Below are 19178 nucleotides of genomic sequence, written 5' to 3'. Positions count from 1 at the left end.
AGTAACAACCAAACTGGATACTGTAACCAAATTAATATAATCAACTAAAACCATCAAAAAAGAAGAGGTATAAGCTTGTCAAAATTGCAATCCAAGTGGTCCTTGACATGGCTCCTACTGAATATGGACCATAAACAAAATAACGTAAAGATACAAATTTTAGTGTTCAAAAGTTATAACACTGGTATCTGCACTTCCGAACGGGTTTTATCTCTTTTTTATTGGTTCTAACAGAGCATGCTTCTCACGTGCAGCATTCCGTCCAAATTGATTGTTATTCTGTCAATTGTTTCTAATTGGCAAAAATTCAGGAACTTTGAGGATGAAATGTATTCTTGATGAAACTTTGAGGACGAAATTGGTCATCAACCCAACCTTTAAGGATAAAAAGTGCATTTTCCCCTTTTTTTTCAATATTGATTGTCAAGAAGAAAGAAATTAATATTTTGACTTTTTTTCTTGATACTAAAAAGGAGAAGAGTCATTCTAAATTTTTTATTATTTTTATTATGTAAAGATGAGGGTATTTTCTTCTAAAATTTTTTAACTTGCTAAATTGGTTTAATGGTAGGATAAATTGTCTAAAAAATAACTCTAGGGGTAAATTGATAATGAGACTATATTTTATGGAGGTAAAATGATAATAATTTTAAGGGTTAAACATGTCTTTTCACTTTAATTAACAAACTCCGTTAAGTTTAACCGTTAGTCTTGGGGGTAAAGTGATTAAAAAATAATATTAAGGGAAAAATTGATAGTAGCACCAAACATTAAGGGGGTAAAGTGATAATAATCCTTAAAATTATTTAAAAATAATTTCAGCTAAATAATTTTGATAATTAAGTGCGTACTTTTGACTTTGGGATTATGGAAAGTCAAAATAAAATGTCAAGAAAGAAAAAACAAAAGTCGTACTAAATTACAAAAGCCGAAGGCCGGACGAAAAAAAAGGGAGAGAGAGAATCTGAAAGACCGAAAGGCCTATAGTCACTCTCCCTTGAAAATGGGTATATGGGATGAGCTCCAATTCAGTGTGTCCAGACTTGTAAACCGAAAACCTTCCGGTCCGAGCAAACGTCCGTCCGATACAATTACAGCTCTCCATGGTCAGCCAGCCGCCGCCTTGGTATCCAGAGCTACAAAAGTCGTAGATGCCGTTAGATCTAACGGGGCTCAGAAATTGGATGACTATTTCCCAGGCCCTCACCGCCGCGAAAAGATAAGCCGGGTTCTGACTAACCTTGGCAAATTCGCCGTTGACTCCGCCATCAATAAGTGCCTCAAAAGCGTCACCGGTCAGACACCTTCCTCCCCTGTACCAAACATCTTACTTCATTGATATTTTTCTCTAAAATAGGGATAATTGTCGCCCGGATTATCTGATATTTGCTTTAAATATCCAATTTTTGCTTCAATTTGATGTGATTCTAACTGGATTACGAAATTCAAGTGGTGGGACTGTATTATTTAATTGAACTAGTAATTAAAAAATTAAAATTGCCTAAGATTGCTGTTGATTGTTTATGGCTCTTCCCCCAAATATTTGTATAATTGATTGATTTGCTTTGGCTAGGCATGTTTCAGTATCAGTTTTTGAGGAAGGAACCACATAATCTAATACTTGTTTACGCCATGTAAATTTCTGCTTGAGCATTGAGTGTAATGTAAAGCTGACTCATGCTACTAGGATTTACAGTGAGAATTTGAGATGGAGAAAAGGACCAAGCCTGGACTCTTATGACTCCGGTACAAATTGTTATTAAATCCAAATATGGAACTGTGAACAGAGGGGATTTTGCCTGGAAGAAATATATAACCTTGAGTACTTGACCAAGAGTTACCGAGCAGTAAGCACTAGAAGCACTATCACAGTACAGTAAATTATTCTCTTAGTAAGTGTTCAATATGAGTCAAATATTGTATAGGATTTATAGGACCTTTCAAGTCGTAGGAGTGATGTTCTTAAATTCGCATCTGGAAAGCGATTTGGCTGAAATGTACTTGGTTTGCGCTTAGACTCGAAATTTGATTACTCACACCATCTTGAAACTTTACATAAAAAATTACCCCTGTTGGTCTTGCTGCTTTCTTTATTGATATTTGAATCTTCCTTGAACATTTGCCAAATGGGGCCATAGTTTATGCTTTTTACTTGGTATCTGCAGGTGGCATACAGGTGTATCAGATAGTGAGGGAAGGACTGAAGGATCAACCTAAATCACGCCCTTCCAATGAGATTAAGAAGCAAGACCTCACGGTAGCAACAGAGGAGATGCAAGCTAAAATGGAGAAAATGCAAGAGGATGTAAATATACTGAAGCAGCAAAACCAGACATGTGCTGAGTGTTCAAGGGAATTGGAGCCTTTGAAAGAGCTCTCTGATGAGCCTATACAGACTCCAACTTCTGCACAGACTGACAAGAAGAAGGTCTTTATCCGTTCACGGCTCTAGAATCAGGTGACTTATGGCCTTGTCTAGTAGCATGTATTCTGTGTACTGCATGAAGTCGCCTGTTGATTTCCTTGTATAATTCTACTATGATATTGTCGGCTGGTTGTTGTATATAGTTTTCTGTTGTTTAACTGGTGTTTTGACGGAAGAGTATCTGAAACTCTTTTTCGGTTGTATAATTGACTCGTGGAAACTGGAACTTACAATTAAATAGGCTTAATTGCCAGAGGCATTTGTGAAACCATCAAATGTGTTGAATCAAGCATGGTCCTAGTTCATCCAGATTCCAGGGTAGTATTCTTGCCATTCTTAAATAGTGGCACGCTCGCATAGTAATCCTATCCTATTATTGATATCGATGTCAACTGGGGTAATGGCCGGTATCCGAGTTACTATTCACGTAGGACTAAGGCAAACCACGAGTGACAAATTCGTTTATAGCGTTTGACAACGTTGAGGACTGATGTTACTGCCCAAACATAGCTGGGCACTAAAACTCTAGTCCAATGTCAAAGGTATGCTTACGGGCCATCGTGGTAGGAGTCCAATACAAGCTTGTGTCCGGGGACACAAATTTGTCTGGACAAATGGAGAGGGTATCCAACACAAGTCTATCTATCTATCTATCTACACTGGAAATGGAATCTCCTTTCAAGGTTCAGTAGCTCCCCACAAACCTCTCTTACGCCCTCTCTTCTCCAATGCCAAAGAATGGCGGAGTGGGCTCACAGAGGACAGAAAGCAAAAGCTAATTTTACAGGAATCCTGTAACATTTCCAATCTCATATATGGCTTACAGGCGCAAAAAGATGTACAGCAACTCTACCCAAATTTTAGAGAAGACTGTGGTACAAATTTCCATCTTTCAACAAGGAAACACTAGACAAACATTGCGTGGTATAGCTGGAAAGTTGAATGGATAAACCACTTTGCTCGGTCGAACAACCCGCGCTTGCAACTAAATCCATTGCTTTGAGACACCATATGCCCCTGGGAGGATTCAAAGAGGGTATCATGATCTCTATCAAGAGACTCTCTCCTTACCAGGCTCAACCTGCTTTTCCATTGACATCATACGTAGGCATATATTGTAAAGAGCTTAAAGTAGAAGAGCATGCAGATGTGCATGGAAGACAGGAGCAACTAAGATAAACTGTTGGCATCTCCAAAAAAGATCTCAAAAGCACGATCAAGATGATACAAGTGGTGCAGTTAAACTGCACACAGTGACTTTTCAGCAAGATAACTACTGCTTATAGTCATTGTTAAAAATATATTAAAAGATCAGTATTGAGTTTATTTCGCGAAAAATGGTTTTAAGGCATTTTGACCTCATGGTCACGCCATTATTCTTTTGTAGGAACCATGCCCAGCGATTCCTGTGGGTAATTATCCATCCTAATTAACAGTTGGCATGAGATGCAGATGCTCTATGTTAGACTATCGAGTACTGACTCAGTCAAGAATGAGTGGCTTTTCCCCAAAAATGCTAACCAAAATGCCTTACATGTAACTATAGAAAATGAGGAACATAACAGTTCCAATCTAGAATGAGATTACTGTCACTGGGTACCATGTGTGTCAAAAAAGTGGAAATTGAAAAAAAAAAAAAGGACTTAAAAGTCAGATTCTTACCAAATGCCGTGACTGGGATAAAAGGTGCCTTACTCTGCATCTTTTACTTCAGCTTCAACATCGACAACTGATACAGATGAATCCTTTCCTGTACAGTGGGAATATTGTGTGCTTAAATTTGAAGGACAGCAATTTTAGTAACTTGGAACTAAATGCTTCATCACAGTGCAAATTTCAACACCAGCATCAAAATAACCAAAGACTGAGGTTCTATGTTCAGATGAATCTTGAATTGCAAAAGAATGATACTGATTTAGTGCGACTGAAAGTTTCATAAGGAAAATGATTTACTTTCTTCTACCCTTTTGTTCGGCATTCCTTTTTCTTTACCCCATTTTCCAGCTCCCTAAACCCTGAGGATTATATTCTGTATAGATATCAGGTTTTGGGGAAACAGAATAGAACAAGTATATTTTTAGAAATTAAGTGGCATAGATGTGACCAAAATTCAACATAACATTCAATAAATTTAAACTAAGTGCATCTGTTAAAGGAAATTATTGCGGCCAGCAATTCCAGAAGCATGAGACAGTTGTTACAGTAGTAAAGACTGATATAAGTTCAGAATTCAATATTGAATTTAACAAGCGCCAAAGCAAAGGTTGTCTCCTAACTTAAGTGCAAACTTACATAAACCATGGCAGGAATCACAGGTTCTGCTGTTGCTCTTAAAACAAATAAACAAATACTGCTTGCATGCCTGATGCATAAGACAGCGTTAAAGAAGGGTAAAGAGGCACAAACCTTTCTTTGCATGAGGGAAAAAATCATTGAATGCGTCCTCAAAAGTAGTGGATTGGTTGGAAAACTTTACCGGATCTCTTACAAACTTATCTCCTACCACTAAAACAGATAAATAGCACATGAGTTGACCCTTGAAGCAAGGTAATATACTGCTGACTGAAAGGAAGAGGTGGAGCACTGTAGGTAGGGGAAGAGCTTTCTTCGCAATAGTGAAGACTATCAGCTATAAAAGATGATTGTAAGAAGTGTAGGAGTTTCAGTGCAAAACCATGGTAAAAAATTAGACTAATGAAAAAGAAATTCATTTCAATTACAGCAAAATATAAGCAAAATGAAGGAATTCTATGGGAAAAGCTGTTGTCAATAAACTTTTAGTTCATTAACAAAAATTCTAAGCTTGCTCATCATTTGAATAAAGGTAAAGTAAATGATCACAAGTTAAAAAATTAAACTAGTATTTTACCATGTAAAGCAGCCTGGCAAAGCCACAAACACAATCTGTAGCCATATAACTACAGCGATGTTCCAGAAGAATAAATTTCTGGACAAATTTAGTAAAATGCTTTTACAAAATGGGCAAAATGCAGAATAGCAGGCCAAGATGGAATTTGTTGTTACCTGAGAACGGTTGACTACAGAAAGGGCATAGCTGTAAATCATCATTAAGCGTAGATCTGAAATCAATGAGCAGGCAAAGAAAGAACCATAAGAACAAGGAATTCATAACTAATGTTATCAATACTTAGGGTTAGAGTTGATCTTACTTGAAAACTTGAAAAACGTTCCCACAGTTTGGACACTGCAGATACAACAGAAAGTGATATCAGACGTACTGGTACATCTTTATATCATATGTTTTCAGCAGGAAGCTTCTTGTTGCAAGCGAACGGCCTATTGTAGCAGAAAATACAGATTGGAGGTTAGGTTACTCACAGTGCCTTGGACGATGTCCCGTCCAGCCCACCAGAGAAAAGCTCCCAATCCCACAATTGGTAGCAGCACGGCAAGAAGCTGATATCAGAATTGTCAGAAACTTTTCAGTATCAGGAAGGCATCGATTCACCCATATTCATCACGCAACAATTAGAACTTATATATGGACGTAGCAAATTGTACCAGTACATAAAACTGCCACGTATGTCAAATCCAAGAATTAACGTTTCATAGTTGATTAAAGAATCAAAATGTAGAGAAAAAAAAAACAACGTAGCAAAGACTGAAATATATCACATCTTCTGGTCATCCATGAATTTTGCAACTAATTTCAAGTCGATACATTGAACGTATTGCTGCTCCCACTTCCACAAACACATTAAGGACGCACATTAATCTTGGAATGAGGCCCCACATACAAAAACCTACAGTTTCATACACAAAGTTTTAGCAGATGCAAAGTGCAGTACCAGATAGATTGCCAGATGGTCACGCAATGCAACTAAAAATACAGACGAAAGATAAATACTAACTAAAAACACAGATACAGGGAGAAAAAGAGGAAGATAAAGGTAGACAGGTTACCATACCCAAACAGAAACAATTGCATCCAAAACCCAACCAAGCTGTCCAGTCACTGAGAGATAAATCAAGCCAATTGCCAAAGCAAGGTTCCCCAATACTCTAGCATTATCTCTTCCGCCACCGCCACCTCCACCTCCACCGCCACCACCAAGGCCATTGAATCTCACAAGCACTACCCTCTTGCTCTTCTTCCACCCATCTTCTCCGATAAAAGTCCCATCTTTAATCCTGTTGACTCTCAAAAATGTCAATTTCCTCTCGGAAACTCCTGTTTTCAACCAATATTTACTTACCAATCGAATCTTTCTTCTTGAAAGACTGCGAATGTTGATGGGCTCGGATACTTTCAATCCCAGAAGCCTCTGCTTCCTCAAACAATCCTGGGGTGGAAAGTTTAAGGCAGAAAAATTAGTGGAAATCTGAAGAAATGCTGTCATGGCAGCTGTTAGTGTATTAATTTAAGTTGTTTGACTAATTAAATGTGGAGGTGAGCTATTCATAGTCCATTAAGACTGATGAGGAAGCAAGGATAGAGATGCATGGATATTTTTAGCTCCATCATTCTTCCAGAAACTTATTGGGATGGAGACTAATTAGGACCGATGATGGAATTTTCCCTTTCCGACGTGGCCTAACGGATTTTGTCTTATTTTTCTACTTATTAAATTCTGAGAATGTGTTTGGGTTGAAATTTTCTGGAATTTTTGTATGTTTTAAGGCTTTATTCTTTTTTTTTGTCAAATAATAACCTCCATTCTAAGAGAAGAGGGGAGGGGAGGCTTAGTTAGGCCAATTTAGAGGATCCAATAGATTCGTCTACTCGTATAGATTTTGAAGAATTCGCATGAAATAATAATAAAAGTTAAGGTTTGAATTTTTGATATTTCACTCCATCAAAATTTAAAGTTTTTATAGTGACCAACAGTCCAAAGGCCGTTGATTTTATAAGACTTTATCTAGAAATGAATATTTCTTTATTTAGGCATTTGTCATTTCTTTCTGACCACAATTACCAAATGCCTGATTAAATAACCACAAATGCTTTGCAAGTAGCCAAGTACAATAAAATTCAGTTTCGACTCTCGTAGATGCTGATCAGAGAAAGAAAATGATACTTCACAGAAAATGTAACGGTTCTGAAGAAGAAGAAATTAATAAAAGAAAAAAAGAAAGTCAAAAGCTGAAACTCAGCTGTAAGAAAAAGAACCATAATTACATGTAACAACCAAAAAATATGCATGGATAATTAGAGAGCCACTAACATATTCACTCTGCAAACAGAAATGAAGGATTCTACTTCACTTCAACTTCAAACTACTTTAGCAAAGAAAAGATGGGAACTGGGGTTCTTCTCTGTAGTTGTCAACTTTTGGCCTTTCTTTTCTTCAGTTTTGGGCGCTGAGAATTCTCCAAACAGGACATAATTAAATCATCCTCGACTGTTGAGTTCAGTGTAACAAACATCTCAGTCGATGGCTCTGTTGCAATTGCTCCAACCATGTTATCCAATTCTAAAATGTTGGGCTGTGTGGTATTCAGGACTGGGGGTATTGATGAAGAATCATGTCTTGAAACGTGGGGTGTGGCTACATTCATGGTGTCCACAGGCTCAGCTAATGAAGTGTCTGGTTCAACCTTGGATTCTACGGGTATGGCCACAGTGCCTAAATGCTCAGCTGATGAAAAATCTTCATGAGCAACTTCAGGTGCTGCAGATGCAGACAGCGCAACATATGGTTCTGCGTCTGGTGTAAAGACTTCATGAGAGTGTGTTGGGGAATGGTATGGTGGTGCCAGTGAAGAAGATGGAGTTGACGCATAAGGTGAGGAAATGTCTGCAGAGTTGAATGCTAGTCGATCACCAATTGATAATCCCATTTTTCCTCCTCTCCGGGGTCTACGCCGCTTAACCTGTGATGGACCAACAATGGTAGCGGCTATTGGAGCTGGTTGAGCTAGATCTGGTCGCAGAGTAAGGCGTCGATCTTCATGAGCTCCAGTTAGAGCATGTTTACATAAATCCTGGATTTCCCTCAGGATGTCAGATCTGGAAACTTCACCCCCCTGATCTATTGCATCACTACAGCAATAATAGATCCGTTGTAAACTCTGAGCCTGTGCAAATGACCAATCTCTAAGTTCACATTTTGAAAACAAACTATTTAAATAATCAATGAAATAATGATTTTCAGAACCAAAAACTCCTAGTATATTATCTTACCATGAGCTCAATAACGCCCCCCACTCCTTGGTATCCACTGTCTGTACGATTTGCAGGGTTGCCAATTATTAGACGGGTAATCCGCCTGTACCAAATCATATATGGATCTGAATAATCCATAGGACCATCAACTGGGGATTCACAGACTACACGGGCATGGCGGTCTGCCCACATGTCCACATATTGCTTGTGGTGTTGGACCCAATCAGTGTTTTGTCTTCCCCGTCGATCAACGGAATGGAGTTCCTTAATAGTGTCACATTCGGCAGGGATACCCTGGTGCTGACCAAATTGACGTAACACACGGTTTGGATAATGCAGTTCTACGACATCAAAACATATAAGAGGTGAAACTGTTTGCCAAATATCACGTCCAGATAAGCAGCAGTCAGGCAAACTGGTGATGATATCTGCATAGGGCTGCCATACAAACTGCAGCAACTCCAATAATTAGAATGTGTGCAATTTAAAATCCTTATAGAAGAAAGGTGAAAAGGGAAAATGATATTCTGTTTACACATAAATGAGATACAAGCTTATTCAATCAGAAAGTGTATCAGAAATGAAAAAAAGACTGGTTGTAGATTAAGAACATAATTTTGTAAAAACCTGGTCATCCTTCATGCAGTCCAACATGTCCCTGTACACAACCAAGACATGCATTCCCACCTTTTCCAGCTTAAATCCAACATCCCACCTGCAAATAGATCCATTCTTATAAAGTAAAAATGTCAATAGAAAATAACTTGAGAGCGTTTTGTCAACAATACCAAGTTGTATACCTAGCGCCATAAGGTCCAGCAGGTAAAGGCTGATCTCTGTCCCCCACAAAAAATGGTGGCTGCTGTCGAGGGGCTAATCTCTCAGGACGGATGAGCGGTATTCTCTCCCATGCCCATAACTATGAGGTTTTTCAAACAGCATTCTTAAACGAGAAACAAGAACGAGCAAGGCATGACATTTGGTGATTGTTCATAGTCATATCGTAGTAAAATACTAACCTGTAGAAGAACTAGAGGCCCACATACACCATCTACATTTGATTTAGTAGCCCGACATAGAGCACGGTATAATGAAGCAAGGACAGCACTACCCCAACTAAGCTTGCCAGCTGCCTCAAAATCCCTTAACAAAGGCAAAAACATTAGTTTTACCTTATTATTTGATGCATCTGGCAGCAATAAACCACCAAGAAGCTGTAGTATGCGTGCTCTAGCAAAGAATTGCACTACATGATCTGGGGCATCTGGCTGTAATGGCTCAACCTCAAAATGGTCCTCTATGGATTTCAGTTTAAGGCGCCCACTGTCAAAAGCACTCAATGGCGGTCTAAATCCTAATAGTTCCTCACACATTTCTTGCCACTCCTCTGTGGTCCGAGCTATATCATGCCCAGTCACTGGCTCACCATCAATTGGGAGGCCCCACATGATAGAGACATCCTGTAGAGTGACAGTAGCCTCACCAACAGGAAGATGAAACGTGTGAGTTTCTTGGCGCCATCTCTCAACAAGTGCTGTGATTAAAGCATGATCTAATTGTATATGACCCGCCTTATACACACCATAGAAGCCAGCTTGGATCATCAAGCACTGTATACGAGAATCTAATTCACCTAATCGCCAGAATGCACCATCACACCTTCTACATGTAAGTGGCTCAAATTCTTGACCACGCCATATGGCTGTGGACCTATGATCATACTGCAGAGTCAGCACAGACTCATCTATGGGTCCTGGATGCAAGTCATGATTAGCCCCACGGTCCATCACTACTTTAGTACCTGGAAAATAGTTAGCTATCTCCATACATGAAAACTGAGTATTAAGATCAGAAAAAAATGCATATCTAAATCTAGTTTTACATAAGGCACCACTGTGACAAATCTCAGGCTTCAATATTTCTCTGAACCATGTTACACTATGACCAGAAAAATGAAATTGATTTTGTCAAAAAAACAGTGTCCATGTTTTCTTCTTCTTTCCAGATAAATTTTTACTCATCTAGTGCAACTTTTCAATACTTTCAACATATATTAGGGATTTAAGCATATAAAGAAACATGAACCCAGGATCTATAAAGACCAATATTGGTATTTGTTATTCCATAAATACTATTTATGCTGCTTGCTAGGAAAAAATTTTGAACTTTCCCAAACAGAAATGATGATTAAAGCACTATCATATCCATTTATGTGTAGGCTTGACACTCAATGACCCATTAATTCTTCAATTTTCATGAAGAACGTCATTCCAAATTCACTTGCCATAAAATATGGAAGAGAGGTAGCACCATAATTTGACAAACTACTGGATCATTTTTCCAATGTAAAGGATAAGTCATAAGTCATAAGTCAGTTCGATCCTCTTCAATGAATGAATTTGAAGCACTATGCATAGTTTGTATAACACATTGTAATGCACTATTGCACTAAATAAACAAACACACAAGTACAAACAACATTGATACAGAGAGAGAATCCTTCTCAAAGAATGCAAACCAAATTAAGTGATACATTCGATTTCTTATCTTAGTTACGACTGTTTGATGTAGGTAAATGAACTTTTATTACATGGGCACAATAGATCAAATGTTAGTCCTGGAAGCATAAGATATTAGCAAGTGTCTGATAAAGCATGTAAGTCTCATTTATGTACCCTCGAGAATAATGGGTTCTTGTGATAAAGTGGGTCACTGGAAATTCATTCCTATTTTGTACTCAACCACAGATAGTCCCGCCCATTAAAGATAATTCCTTGAGTTGGATAGTTATATAGGTGCAAGAAAAAGGCAACAACTTACAATCTTCCATTATAAAATAAGATTCCTTTCTGAGGAATCCAAAAGAATAAAATGAGGGATTAGGACCTAACTTTTTATGCTACTTCATCTTGCGTGTTAGGCTTTACTGCAGAGAGATACAAAACAAAAATGACTAATGCCAAAGAGAGAATTTTGCCTGGCGATCACTGATAGTCAACAGCGACATACATATAGTTCCTCATGGTCCGACACAACCTCACTTTAAAATTGGAATTTGTACCTAAATCCAAAACTAGGCATCATATTGTTGCATAGTTACAGTACATTACAACTCTGGTTATTGAAGAAGTAAAGGTTTAAAATATCTATGTGAACTCTCGTTTAAGAGTAACAAAAGTTTTTTTCACCTCGAAACTCTTTTGGTTGCTTTGCCAAGGTAGAGCAACTCTGCATGCCTTCCAGTTTTTGGAATCGACCTTCAAAGTGCTGCATTTGTTCATCCTGACTTCTCTGTAGGTCTTCAATTGCTTTCTTTAAGTAGTCAATTGTGTGCTCGAGCCTTTCAATCTTCTCTTCATGGGTGTGAACTTTCTCATCTGGTGCTGTGTCAGTTGCCATTCAGACCTTGAAACTATCGTCAAAACTGATCATCAGAACTAAGACATGGAAATGTTAATCATCATTCGTCCTCATCATCCAAATTGGGCTAGCACACACAATCAACTCATGACATCTTCAACAGATGAATTTGCTCGTCAAAATATTTCCACTACAGCATGCCAAAACTAATTCCCACAAAATAGGCTAAAACCTGTTCAACTTATTCTGGAATCTTAAATTCAGCACAATATAGCTTTTTTTAGGCCAAAATCCATTTTGAGGTGCTGTCACCTTGATGTTGTCTAGCTGAAAGAAAGATGATTATGAGAAGCAGCCAGCAAGGTGCTTCAAAAGAGAGCTTTTAATTTTTCAAAAACATTTTGAAAGAAACATGCTATTGTAAATTAATTCAAGAGATTTCCATCATTCCGCTTTTGCAATAGTAAAATTAAAAATGCTAAAGTGTTGAGAGCAAGCTAAGATGGCCAATTTATCAGAATAGATTGCAACCATATAAAAAGCAGAAAACTTTATTTCAACATCCGCCAAAGTGTGGAACTAGCCATTCTCTTTATTGCAAAATTTTCACCTCCAAAATTCAACTATTCTCGACATACTAACATTTCTCAATTGCGCTGGAAAATCCTAAACAGACTGGCATCACCTCAATTGCAACACAAATTTTCTTGAAACTGAAACAAGTAACAGAAAATCAAGCAAAACTTCCAAACCAGATTCAAAAGATAACTGAAATAACAAATATACTTAATCCAAGTAGATATTATGTAAGCCCAGAGAGTGAAAAATTCAAAACCATACGATTCTAAAACAAAAACTATGGAAAGTTGACATTTTCACACCAGAATTACGTTTTCCACAAAAACCCCCAAATTGATAGAACGTAGCAACATCGAAGCACAACTCATTGTCAAAAAAAATTAAAAATAAAAAATAGAAAAACTGAAAAACGGGATATTTACCTCAGTAGCCCAAAAGCTCAAAATCCCATTTGAGTATTTGCATGTAATGCACAAAAGAGCAGCTTTTCATGAGGAATTCATAGCTAGGGTTTTGAAGGATGAATTGAAAAGATGAAGAGAAGATCAGTGTAACTTAGGCGGGAATTTTGCAGAGGTGATGAAAATGGAGGGAATGAGCTGAGAGCTTTGAGAAGATCCTCCAACGGCTACTGAGACGGAGGAAAGGGAACACAACTTCTGAAAGGGTTGCGATTTCAGTGCAGAATCGTCTTCTTCTAAGCACGGTTCATTTTCATTGATGGACGGCATCTTTTGGGCCGAATACCAACCAATTTGTCTTTGCCATTATTTGTAAATTGAACCCTTGAAAAGATTCTTTTGTAATTTTCTCCCTGTACTATATTTAAACCCCCCCCCCCCTCTCTCCTCTCTTTTCCCAAAAAAAGAAAAAAAAACAAAACCTTCAGTTTCCTAGAGTGAAAAAAAGGAAGAAGAGGAAAGAGAAAACAAAAGAGTATATTTTAGAGATATTGGAAGTATTAGTAAGTACTTGTCAAATTTGATTCTAGAATCACATTAAGAACTTTTACAAATTTATGAGGAGAGTTATAAATCTTTTTTTTTTATATGTTTTTACGTATATTTATAGTAAAAGTTTTGCTTCACAGGAAAGGAAAAAAAAACCTACTTCGGACATTTTCTAGTAGTCTTTAGAACTACATACGTGCAATTATTTAAAGAAAACAACAATCTATGTATTAACAATCGAGTAGTGGACGAGTTTGAATATTCTCAATATTGGACAAAGAAAATGCGGGTTGTATCATAATTAGTTGTGGAAGGTTAGAGAGAAAATCTCTAACCATATCAAAAAGCAAGAGTACAATGGATGCGAGGCTTGATCCATCCATCCTTCCAAATTTTTGTGTTCATATATCTGAGATGGAAGGGGAACATGAGCTCTCATTATCATGGCCTTGGGGTTATAGGCATTAAGCGTGAAGTCTTCCCATTTTGTTGTTGCGTGCTTCCTCTCGATGGATGACCAACCCAATACCTTGCCTGAGTCGTCTCCATAGACTGAAAGAGAGAGAAAATCTCCCTTGTCTACAGCGTATTTGATCTGTTCACTTCTCTCCGATTCTGCTGTACAAAATTTATATTCTTCTTTCAATGTGATTAACAAAGAAAAATCCCATCCTTGTTGATGAACATATGATGAGCGCAATGCTCAACTGACTTTGCATTAGTCGTTTTGGTATACAACCATTGCTCATTTCCTTTACGGGTATCTCATGACAGTTAGCGGACGTGAAGAGCGGAATTTAGGCCTTTTCCCAGGCATCCTAACTAGAGCAGATCTTTCATTAGTGTACATTTTCAAGTATATCAGTCTCTTCTCTTGTTTGCTGCTAAGGATGCATTGCATTAGTCAAGCGCGCCATTACTGAACTTGACTGCTTTAGATGCAGGCAGCATTAGCAGACCTGAATTACCTTTCCCTCAATGACAATCCCCCAAGAGAGAGATAAATTGGACAAATTGAACTAAGGACCAAAGATGAGGAAGCGAAGTGTAGAAGACCAGCTATATGGCTGTTTACAAGGAAGCTCTGGAGTAAAGAAACAGAAAGGAAATGATTGGGAAAACAGACAAGGATATTTAAACAGAAATATTGTCAAATTATCCCAAGTCCCAATCTCTTATGTTTAATTATCTGCCTCATTTTTCATTAGTAAAGGCAACTGTTGACGCCTATTAGTTATTGAGTAAATATCCTCATGATAGAAGCATTAAAATGACAGAAGGATGGCGAACACCACAAATATCACCTTCACCATCTTACTTATTTCTATTCTGCATCCAATAATTTATTACCAACGCAAGAGAAATGTAAATAAAACTAATTAGCACAGTATAATCAGGAATTAGAAATAATATATTGCAATCCCACTACTCTTGCTAAGATGCTGATGGTATCCCAAATTAAGGGTAATATCATCTCCAGCTTAAAGATAGGCAACATCACAAAAAATCTCCAGACAAAATACAGAGAGGAACTGAGATGCCCCAAAATTACCTTCAAAATTTCTTTTACTCATTTACTCATTTTTTTTGTCTCCAGAACCCGAAACTGAGTAAGTACGGTACGGTTCAGCACTATATGCATGCTGCTGAACAATGGAGAAGAAAACCATCTCCACAATCACCAAGACATTCTGAAGAGCTTCCTGAAGATGCTCCACATCAAGCCAGAAATGAGTAGATTTGATTATGCCAACGGACACAAGACCACTGAGTAGCAAACCCTGCAAAAGCGATAAAATTTGCTGGCTTAACAAATATATGGAAACTAGATAGTTCATCACTTGCAAAAAGGAAAGTAGAAGGTATGCTATGCACTTCCTATTCAACCACTCAGTTGTACCCCGTCCGAGCTCATTACATTTAAGCCTAATTGTAGCAGTATCGCTTTCTTTTGTATATTTATGCTCAAGTTGCGCGGCTAATTAGCACAAGGTGTGACAAAGAACAATGACATGAAAGCAAGATGCATCAATGCCACACAGAAAAAATGGCGGTCAAAACAGGCTAAGAGGTGTCCTAGCAACTTCTTACAAGCCCCTTGAAGAACTTCCACAAGTTACTTGTAATAGCCCCAGAACATTATAAGAAGACAAACCAGACTAATTACCAGCAGTACATTACCAAATATGCCCATAATTATAGACAATTGTGGTAATAGTCTTTCTTCCATGCATGATAAAAAGCAATATAGTTTGTTCTCCATTTCAAACTAAAGTTATGAGCAACTTTATGACAGGTACTGTGGCAAGCTTACCTGCCAGAAGCAGAAGAAAACAATCCCTTTTATACATAAGAACTTCGCAAGGGGTTTGTGTGGTGCCAGCTCTTTAGCAAAAACGTGGTAGAAAACCACAAGGGAATACAATGCCAATGAAACGGATACATTTAGAATCATGGTGAATATCCAGCTGACCCAATCAGGATACCAGCCAAGCAATTGAAGAGCAATCATTAAGACGGAGCACACAGGGCGAAGGACAACAAACTGCCACGTCCAATTCTTGAGAAGCTTCAGTGAATTATGGTCCAAACGGGTAGTGTGAGGCTGCAATAGATATAAACAGCAGATTAGGCATGTGACATTGGCCATGAGATCAAGGAACAATAGATAACCAAGTGATAGAGCTCAAGTGGCCATGATCTTCAGTGCCTTTCGATTGGCATACGGAGCTTAATTAGTCATACTGACAGTTTATAATTAGTGACTGTAAACAATCATGGGTGTGTGGCCCTTCAGAAACTGACTCATCTTAAGGAAACAACTATTAAACAAGAAAGCAACCCATCGTGAGCTCTACATCTAATTGCTAAAGCAAGAGATACAGTAACCTTTTGCACAACTTGTTATTTTTTCTCATCCCTTGCAAGCAACACTCAGCATACTTATTTTTAAAAAAGATCTGCACACTCAAACTGCGTTCTTCACTGTGGGAAAGATGTTTCTGCCAAAAACAAGCCAGGACTAAACAAAAAATTGAACTGAAATCAAACAACCCTACCATAAAAAGTGTCATTGGGAAGGAGTGGTGAATCTCCCGTCCTTTAATTTCATCTGGCACAATATTTTTGCTTATCGATATGTTCAAGTATGTGTACATCAAACTCAAGAACTTAGCCATCACCTATGTAAAATGAAAAGAGAAAGTTAGCAAAATTGGAATGAAATGCAGGAGTACAAATGTACCATAGATCCAAGAAACTGAGAAAACAAAACCAGATGGTGGACAATCTGCTCTTTGGCTACAAAACGGCTTACCAGAGCTTCGTAGCACTCTTTGACAGATTCTAAGAAAGTGAAAAATGGTTTGCTTCCAAGAAGATCTAACAAGCCAACATATGAGTCAATGGCATATATGGGAGCCATGAGGATGATGATAACTATGGCTATTTGCTCCTTTGGCTTTTTCCAAGACATGAAGTGTTGCGTCAGAAGCTGTATGGTGAAATGCAGGGTGAGCATAACACATACAGTAGATCCCATGAAGGTGAGTTGACCTCGATCCATTTTGGCTATATCTGTAACTCGAAAGGAGAAAATGAAAAATCATTAGCAGTAAAAGATTTTAGTTCTTGTCAATTACATCCAGAATCATAAATCAACATCGCAGCTGAGGTTGTAATATTCAACATTCATGGCGTAATATAGCAAATAATCAACACTGGAACATTTGATATTCATCTTAATGTAGAAGTATGCTAATCCAAAATTATTTAACAGATCGCTGCTCCATCATGCAACTTTTGTCAATCACTGTGCAGATTTTTGAAAGATACAGAGCCAACAATGCAGCTCAACTCTAGAAAGAAAATTTTTTAACCAGAAATATATCGAAATGCAATGACTCGCTCAACCATGGGTCAATGTTGAGCAGCCTTTAATCTGAAAACCAACGGTGATAACATACACCCAATGAAATTACTTAAACATACGATCAAAGAAGTCTCCTCACGCTCATAAGACCCCGGCTTTCCCCAAAGAGTTGTTCAACACTCACAGTTGCCTAACCAACTACCTCATAAAAGCTTTTCTTGCAGTTCCTATGATTCAAGTCTCGAGCCATTTGCTCATCGTAGCACTTCTGAAACTGCAAAAGGTTCAATTTTTTTTTTATATATAATAAAAAAAAAGGGAAGCCAACATGAGCTGGATAATTTCGTCAGGAATTATCCACTTCCTTAACCCCAAATCTTCTCAATAGAGCTCAAAGTTCATAAGCTAATTGCAAGCAAAGAACATGATCGGTAACAATAATCACTTAAAATCTTCTGAATATAGCTCAAGTTTCATGAGTTGATTTGCAAGAAAAGAACATGATCTTTAACAATCATCAGTTTAAATCTTCTCAATAAAAAACATCAACTATGGCACATCAACAAAGTCAACACATTCAGTGCACAGCAGATTTTAAACTTTCCCAGTCTTCCACAAGAATCGCTCGTTTCAAGACAAAATTTTACTTCAAGTTCTCGGATTTATCACAAAAATGAGAGATTACACGAGGCAACCTCAAAATTGAAGTAAAACGGAGAGTTCTCAAGAATTGCACTTACAGGGTTGCCACTTTCCAGCTGCGATTGATCAACAGATGAATGCAATCAAAGCTGAAATGGGTTGATATGATAACAAGTAGATGTGTAACGACGAACTGTGGGCCTGTGCAAGTCTGAAACATAAAATTACTCCTCTACCCACTATCAACCACTACTTCAGAACGAATTTCTTTAAAAACCCATTTGTACGTGAATAAGTCCAACTACAGCTTGGGAATTTCCGAAAGAAAAGTGGGGAAAACTGACAAACAAAGAAAATTTGGACTTGTTAACGATTGAAAAAACGCGCCTTCAACAGTAGCTGAAGAATCGTATAACAATCGTAAGCGTCGGTCCCACCCCACGTTGTACTCCTGAATCCTGAGTACTCGCGGTATTATTTATTGTTGCTGATCTCGAGACGTTATTTGGACTAAATCCGTCCCTTCTTCTTACTAAAATTTTAATTACTCCCAATTAAGTTTCCTACTTTCAATCATGTCCTTGTTTGAGTGAACTGACCAAAAGAAATGCTCAAGGCAGATCGATCCAAAAGTCCAAGTTGACTTGAGTCGCAGACTCATCAAGTTTACCGTATTGTTACTTTTTTAACATCTATTACATTACACGCGTATAAATGATCATATTCTAAAAGCTTTTACTTAAAATTTAAGTTCGACCACTAATTATTTGAGTTTAATTGGCATTAGGTAGCTGAGAACTTTGGTACTGTGATAGAAATAATTGATTCAATACAAATGTAACGTTACTCACTGAGGAATCCGTGGTCAAGAATTGATTCAATATTACATGGACCTATTCTCACTTCGGAACTTTTAAAAGGGAAAGTTTTGTAATTATGCAAAACCTGAAGGGAACCGATCTAATATTCCCTTTTGTCGGGGATCAGGGACGAATACAAATGAAAATGAAGGTTTTCCGTATGGCTGAAAGAATCAGATTGAAGATTTGATAGAGATGCTGCATGCTTCTCATTTTTGGGCACGTCATGAAAGGAACAGTGGGGAAGACAGCGATCATTCAACCATTAAGAGAGTATTATACGCCAACAACAAAGCAAAAAGACGCTACACGAAACCAAAAGTGGACCATATGGAAGTCTGTCTCGAGTATTCATGCTCGTTTC

General features: G+C 37.8%; 4 protein-coding genes across 9 annotated transcripts; 1 reads left to right on the top strand and 3 right to left on the bottom strand.

Annotated features, from left to right (window-relative positions):
• Positions 1-929: 929 nt before the first annotated feature.
• On the top strand, positions 930-2710 carry LOC113770416. The gene is made up of 2 exons (XM_027314860.1): positions 930-1295; positions 2166-2710. The coding sequence occupies exons 1-2, from the start codon at positions 1004-1006 to the stop codon at positions 2450-2452; spliced, it is 579 nt and encodes a 192-aa protein (XP_027170661.1). The 5' UTR covers positions 930-1003; the 3' UTR covers positions 2453-2710.
• Positions 2711-3051: 341 nt separating this feature from the next.
• Positions 3052-6906, bottom strand: LOC113772306. Of its 2 annotated transcripts, none has more exons than XM_027316899.1 (7): positions 6355-6906; positions 5765-5842; positions 5596-5630; positions 5450-5505; positions 4832-4930; positions 4088-4175; positions 3052-3506 (listed from the first exon to the last, which is right to left on the bottom strand). In XM_027316899.1, exons 1-6 carry the CDS (start codon positions 6784-6786, stop codon positions 4117-4119), a joined length of 759 nt encoding a protein of 252 aa, XP_027172700.1. In that variant the 5' UTR covers positions 6787-6906; the 3' UTR covers positions 3052-3506; positions 4088-4116. The 2 variants fall into 2 exon arrangements, with proteins under 2 accessions (XP_027172700.1, XP_027172699.1); XM_027316898.1 differs by having other exon boundaries at positions 3052-3442.
• A 635-nt stretch (positions 6907-7541) lies between these two features.
• LOC113772536 (serine/threonine-protein phosphatase 7 long form homolog) lies at positions 7542-13230 on the bottom strand. Of its 4 annotated transcripts, none has more exons than XM_027317159.1 (7): positions 12914-13230; positions 11741-11989; positions 9572-10353; positions 9353-9471; positions 9180-9267; positions 8571-9002; positions 7542-8464 (listed from the first exon to the last, which is right to left on the bottom strand). In XM_027317159.1, exons 2-7 carry the CDS (start codon positions 11949-11951, stop codon positions 7712-7714), a joined length of 2385 nt encoding a protein of 794 aa, XP_027172960.1. In that variant the 5' UTR covers positions 11952-11989; positions 12914-13230; the 3' UTR covers positions 7542-7711. The 4 variants fall into 4 exon arrangements, with proteins under 4 accessions (XP_027172960.1, XP_027172963.1, XP_027172962.1 ...); XM_027317162.1 differs by having other exon boundaries at positions 9572-10305; XM_027317161.1 differs by having other exon boundaries at positions 11741-11976.
• A 1575-nt stretch (positions 13231-14805) lies between these two features.
• On the bottom strand, positions 14806-18373 carry LOC113770637 (transmembrane protein 184A-like). Of its 2 annotated transcripts, none has more exons than XM_027315158.1 (5): positions 18053-18373; positions 16758-17017; positions 16501-16623; positions 15756-16046; positions 14806-15222 (listed from the first exon to the last, which is right to left on the bottom strand). In XM_027315158.1, exons 2-5 carry the CDS (start codon positions 17004-17006, stop codon positions 15016-15018), a joined length of 870 nt encoding a protein of 289 aa, XP_027170959.1. In that variant the 5' UTR covers positions 17007-17017; positions 18053-18373; the 3' UTR covers positions 14806-15015. The 2 variants fall into 2 exon arrangements, with proteins under 2 accessions (XP_027170959.1, XP_027170961.1); XM_027315160.1 differs by lacking the exon at positions 18053-18373 and adding an exon at positions 17432-17534.
• Between the last annotated feature and the right edge of the window lie 805 nt (positions 18374-19178).

This window comes from Coffea eugenioides, chromosome 5, assembly GCF_003713205.1.
Source record: "Coffea eugenioides isolate CCC68of chromosome 5, Ceug_1.0, whole genome shotgun sequence".
Classification (NCBI taxonomy): Eukaryota; Viridiplantae; Streptophyta; class Magnoliopsida; order Gentianales; family Rubiaceae; genus Coffea; species Coffea eugenioides.
This window is presented reverse-complemented; position numbering and strand designations above follow the sequence as displayed.

Coding starts and splice junctions, on each gene's coding strand:
- LOC113772306 (XM_027316899.1), bottom strand. CDS start 6,786: ATGACAGCATTTCTTCAGATTTCCACTAATTTTTCTGCCTTAAACTTT. Junction 4,931..5,449: donor CTGTAGTCAACCGTTCTCAG/GTAACAACAAAT, acceptor TATCTGTTTTAG/TGGTAGGAGATAAGTTTGTA. Junction 4,176..4,831: donor TTTCCCTCATGCAAAGAAAG/GTTTGTGCCTCT, acceptor CCCACTGTACAG/GAAAGGATTCATCTGTATCA.
- LOC113772536 (XM_027317159.1), bottom strand. CDS start 11,951: ATGGCAACTGACACAGCACCAGATGAGAAAGTTCACACCCATGAAGAG. Junction 9,268..9,352: donor GCTGGACCTTATGGCGCTAG/GTATACAACTTG, acceptor ATCTATTTGCAG/GTGGGATGTTGGATTTAAGC. Junction 8,465..8,570: donor GGGGCGTTATTGAGCTCATG/GTAAGATAATAT, acceptor TCATTTGCACAG/GCTCAGAGTTTACAACGGAT.
- LOC113770637 (XM_027315158.1), bottom strand. CDS start 17,006: ATGGATCGAGGTCAACTCACCTTCATGGGATCTACTGTATGTGTTATG. Junction 16,624..16,757: donor AAGAGTGCTACGAAGCTCTG/GTAAGCCGTTTT, acceptor CATTTTACATAG/GTGATGGCTAAGTTCTTGAG. Junction 15,223..15,755: donor TTTTCTTCTGCTTCTGGCAG/GTAAGCTTGCCA, acceptor TCGCTTTTGCAG/GGTTTGCTACTCAGTGGTCT.
- LOC113770416 (XM_027314860.1), top strand. CDS start 1,004: ATGGGTATATGGGATGAGCTCCAATTCAGTGTGTCCAGACTTGTAAAC. Junction 1,296..2,165: donor GTGCCTCAAAAGCGTCACCG/GTCAGACACCTT, acceptor TGGTATCTGCAG/GTGGCATACAGGTGTATCAG.